This window comes from Mandrillus leucophaeus, unplaced genomic scaffold (assembly GCF_000951045.1).
Source record: "Mandrillus leucophaeus isolate KB7577 unplaced genomic scaffold, Mleu.le_1.0 Scaffold290, whole genome shotgun sequence".
NCBI lineage: Eukaryota > Metazoa > Chordata > Mammalia > Primates > Cercopithecidae > Mandrillus > Mandrillus leucophaeus.
Window position 1 is genome coordinate 610,748 of NW_012103032.1, and position 4,873 is coordinate 615,620.

Below are 4,873 nucleotides of genomic sequence, written 5' to 3' on the forward strand. Positions count from 1 at the left end.
AAGTTTCACCGTGTTAGTCAGGATGGTCTCAATCTCCTGACCTTGTGATCCACCCGCCTTGGCCTCCCAAAGTGCTGGGATTACAGGTGTGAGCCACGGCGCCCGGCCTAACTTTTTTTTTTAACTTATGGGCTACATGTGCATGTATGTTATATAGGTACACTTGTGTCACGGGTGTTTGCTGTACAGATTATTTCATCACTACCAGGTACTAAGTCTAGTACCCAGTAGTTTTTTCTGCTCCTCTCCCTCCTCCCACCCTCTACTCTCAGGTAGGCCTCAGTGTCTGTTGTTCCTTCTCTGTGATCATGAGTCCTCATCTTTTAGCTCCCACTTACGTGAGAACATACTGTATGTGGTTTCCTGCTCCTGTGTTAGTTTGTTGAAGATGATGGCCTCTAGCTCCATCCATGCTCCAGCAAAAGACCGGTCATTGTCCGTATTCTAACAACAGTTAGATGTACCTGTTCAGGGGAGGAAATGATACGGAAGGGCGTGGTCCCTTTAAATGATACGGAATTGGGGAAGGAGAGTGCTGGTAGAGGAGGGTGTGGTCTCAGGCTAGGGCTCCACCCTCAGGCCTGTGCCCATGGACCTAAGTGAGGACAGGCATTTTCATTTTCCAGCCCAAATGTTGCATTTCCCAAGACCTCCCCTGGCCTGTCACGCCCCCATCCTATGCCTATAAAAACCCTGAGACACTTGCAGGCACACATACAAGGACATGGAGAGGAGCAGATCAGCGGAAGAAGACACAAGCAGCTGGACATCGAGAGGGCGTTGAGGGGAGCACGCTGGGCAGGCCACCAACCGCCAGAACGAGGCAAAGTTTGGCTGGGGCAGTGGGAGGACAGCCCGGGCTGCTCAGCAGCCTGGCTCCAGGGGAAAACCTTCCCACTCCACCCGCTTCTGGCTTTCCCCATCTGCTGAGAGCTACCTTCACTCAATAAAATCTTGCACTCATTCTGCAAGCCCAGGTGTGATCCAATTCTTCCGGTACACCAAGGCAAGAACCTGGGATACAGAAAGCCCTCTGTCCTGGAGACAAGGTAGAGGGTCCAGTTGAGCTGGTTAACACAAGCCGCCTATAGACGGCAAAACTAAAAGAGCACATGGTAACACACGCCCACTAGGGCTTCAGGAGCTGTAAGCATTCACCCCTAGACACTGCCATGGGATCGGAGCCCCACATCCTGCCTGTCTGTATGCTCCCCTAAAGGTTTGAGCAGCAGGGCACTGAAGAACCGAGTCACTCTCCCTGTCCCACGCCCTGCAAGGGGCACAAAGGAACGTTTCTCGTTTCAATATGGTGTCCAAGAAATGGTGACATATCTCACACAGGGCCTAGGCTCAGGAGGGCTAGAGGATGAGACATTCCCCCTCCCCTGTGAACTTAAGAATGTGGCCAACAATTTTTTTAAAAGATGGCTACACTGTAGTGCTTTAACTGGACCTATTTAGACAACGCCTTGCACACTGGAGAAGGACAATACTGTGTGAATCTAATAAGTCTACAAGACAATACTTCTCTCTTTTGGCTGTCTCCTTCCTCTCCAGGGTGATGACAACTCGGTGAGGTGGAGATTATACGTCTCTAATCATTTCAGCAACAAGGAAATAAATTAATGATCCCAGAAGCCCCCAGTGTGCCCCTTTCCAATCATAACCCTCTCTCTAACCCTTATAGGTAACCACTATCCTGACTTTTGTAATAATATTCTTGCTTTTAAAATGAAGCTCTGGCCGGGTGCAGTGGCTCACGCCTGTAATCCCAGCACTTTGGGAGGCTGAGGTGGGTGGATCACCTGAGGTCAGGAGTTTAAGGCCAGTCTGGCCAACATGGTGAAACCCCGTCTCTACTAAAAATACAAAAATTACCCAGGCGGTAGTGGCGTGTGCCTGTAATCCCAGCTACTCAGAGGAGGCGGAGGCAGGAGAATCACTTAAACCTGGAAAACGGAGGTTGCAGTGAGCCAAGATAGCACCACTGCACTCCAGCCTGGGTGACAGAGTGAGACTCTGTCTCAAAAAAAAAATAAATAAAAATAAAAATAAATAAATAAATAAATAAAATAGTTCTGCTGGGCACGGTGGCTCACGCTTGTAATCACAGCATTTTGGGAGGCCAAGGCAGGAGGACTGCTTGAGCCCAGGAGTTCAAGACCAGTCTGAGCAATACAGCAGGACCTTGTCTCTAGAAAAATTTAAATATTACCTGTAGTCCCAGCTACTGGAGAGGCTGAGATGGGGGGATTGCTTTAGCATGGGAGGTCCAGGCTGCAGTGAGCCGTGTTTGCACCACCGCAGACCCTTTCTCAAAAATAAATAAAATAAAATGTAATTTTACCTATTATATATCAGTCATAAATAACATAGTTTAGTTTTGCCACGTTGAACATTATATAACATTATATAAATGAAATCATATTATACATACTATTTTCTGTATCACTTCTTTCACTCAATAATTTGTACATTTAAGATGTATGTTGCTGAGCAATCACAAGCAAAAGATTGGAGAAGGGGCCTAACATTAAAGGAGAATGAGGAGAAGGAAGAGTTGACAAGAAAAGGTGAAAGCAGAGTCAGTTGTCAGGATGGCTTGGGGAGATAAAGGCGGCCCAGGAAGGCGCCCAGGAAAAGGCTGCCATGTGAGGCAGGACACAGAAGACAATTGAGGAAAGGTGATTCTTACAAGATGGTGAAGGTGCCATTGTAGGTGTTGGGCTCTGGCACAGGCACTTGGCAGAGCCTCTGCTTTGGGCTGAGATCAATACATGACAGTGTCTCATCTCCGCAGGTACAGAGCTCACATATGTTGGTGCTTGTGGAGGCCTTCTGTTCCTCTGGTGCAGTTAAAGCCTTATTTTGGGCGTAACTTTCGGACTGCACCAATGAATCCTGAGTAGGTTCTAGCTCAGTATGTGGATCTCTGACTTCAGTCAGTCTTTGATGCAGAGTCTGAACCTGGTCTGGATGAGGAGCTGTAGTCTTCTCCAGGGCTGTGGAATGTCCAATCTCTATAGTGGGTTCTGAAGTGATGGCAAGCCCCGGGTCTGGAGGCTGAGTTGAGGTCTCCTCCATGGTTGGAAACGGTTTAACCTCTGTAGTAGGTTCTGTAGTTATGGTAAGCTCCAGGTCCAGAGGTTGAAATGTGGCTTGAGTCAGGTGTGAATGCTGGTTCTGAACCTGGTCTGGATGTGGAAGTGTCACCTTAGGATGCTTTGGAGGAACTATAGTCTTCTTCAGGGGTATAGAATGTCCCACCTCCGTAGTGGGTTCTGGAGTGAGGGTAAGTCCCAGGTCCAAAGGTGGAACTGTAACGCTGGGTGACATTGGATGCTGAGCTTGATCCTGACCTGGTGTTGGAATTGTTACCTCTTGATATACTAGAAGTTGGGGTACAACTTTCTTAGGAGGCTGAGTTGGGGTCTCCTGTATGGTTGGAGAAAGTTCAACCTCCATAGTGGGTTCTGGAATGATGGTAAGCCCCAGGTCCAAAGGTTGAACTGTGACACTGGGCAATATTGAATGCTGAGCTTGATCCTGGCCTGGTGTTGGAACTGTCACCTCATAATGAGCTGCAGGTTGAGCTGCAACCTCCTTAGGTGGCTCTGGAAGCTGAGCTGGGACCATTTGCTGGCTTGAAGATTCTACCTCCTTAGGGAGCTCTGGAGTCTGAACCGTAGCCTCCTGCTGGGTCAGAGAAGGTTCTGCCTCCACAGGGGGCTCTGGAATCTGAGCTGGAACCTCCTCCTGAGTTAGAGATGGTTCCACCTCCTGAGGGAACTCTGGAGGCAAAAATGAGACCATCTGCTGGGTCAGAGAGGGTTCTATCACCATATGGGGCTCTGAAGACTAAGCAGAAATTGCCTGCTAGACTGGAGAGGATTCTACCTCTTTAGGTGGCTCTAAAAGCCGAGTTGGGGCCTGCTGTAGGACTGGAGATAGCTTAACCATCTCAGGTGGCTCTGATGGCTGAGCTGCTATCTCCCATTGCAGTGGAGGACTGATCTCTTCAGTGCACTTCGTGGGATGACCTGAGGCTTCCTGCTGGGTTGCAGATGGTTCAGCCTCCTTAGGGGGCTTTGGTGGCTCAGCTGGGAACTCTTGCTGGACTGGAGAAGGCTCTACCTCCTTAGGGAAATCTGAAGTCTGAGCTGTGGCCTCTTGCTGGACTGGAGATTCAGTCTTTTCAGGAGAATGCAGAGGTGGGGAAGGGAGGTCAGGCTGGGCTAGAGAAAAGTCAGCCTCTTCAATAGGAATAGGAGGGTTGTCCTGCTGGACTGGAGAAGGTTCAACCTCCATAGTGACTGCTGTAAGTAGGGTAAGCTCCATATCCACATTTTTAACAGTGGTATTAGGCAAAGTTGAATTACTTCTGAATATTGAAGATAGATTTAGAGGTGAAAATATCATCTCATCATTCAATGAACTTTCAAAGTCTGAGGAGAGCTGAGTTGGAGGCTGAGTTGTGGGCTCTTGATGGATTGAACTAGGTTCATCATTTTCAGGGTTATTTAGCTGCTGAATTATAATCTCTTGCTGGTGTTTCAAATGTTGAAACTGCTCAGGGGACATTAAGGGCTGAGCTGGAGCCCCCTGTTGGGTTAACATTGCAACCTGATTAGTGAAATCTGGAGTCATGGTAACCACGTGATCCACAGGTTTAACAGTGACATTGTGAAATGTTGGAGGTCGAACTTGATCACAATTTAGAGGGGAAACTGTTACCTCCTGATGCTCTGGAGGTTGAGCTACAACTACATTAGGGAGCTCTGGAGTCTGAGCTGGGGCCTCCTGCTGGATTAGAGAAGACTCAACCTCCTCAGGGGTCTGTGGATGTTCAACTGCAGCCTTCTGCTGGGTTGGA

General features: G+C 48.6%; 1 protein-coding gene across 1 annotated transcript in view; it reads right to left on the minus strand.

Moving 5' to 3' along the window:
• Positions 1 to 3,636, minus strand: part of LOC105543838 (putative uncharacterized protein FLJ43826) — a 6,045-nt gene extending 2,409 nt beyond the window's left edge. The window contains exon 1 of the mRNA XM_011985988.1: positions 2,696 to 3,636. Within this exon, the coding sequence (XP_011841378.1) occupies positions 2,696 to 3,636 (941 nt within the window). The remainder of the gene's footprint in view (positions 1 to 2,695) is intronic.
• Between the last annotated feature and the right edge of the window lie 1,237 nt (positions 3,637 to 4,873).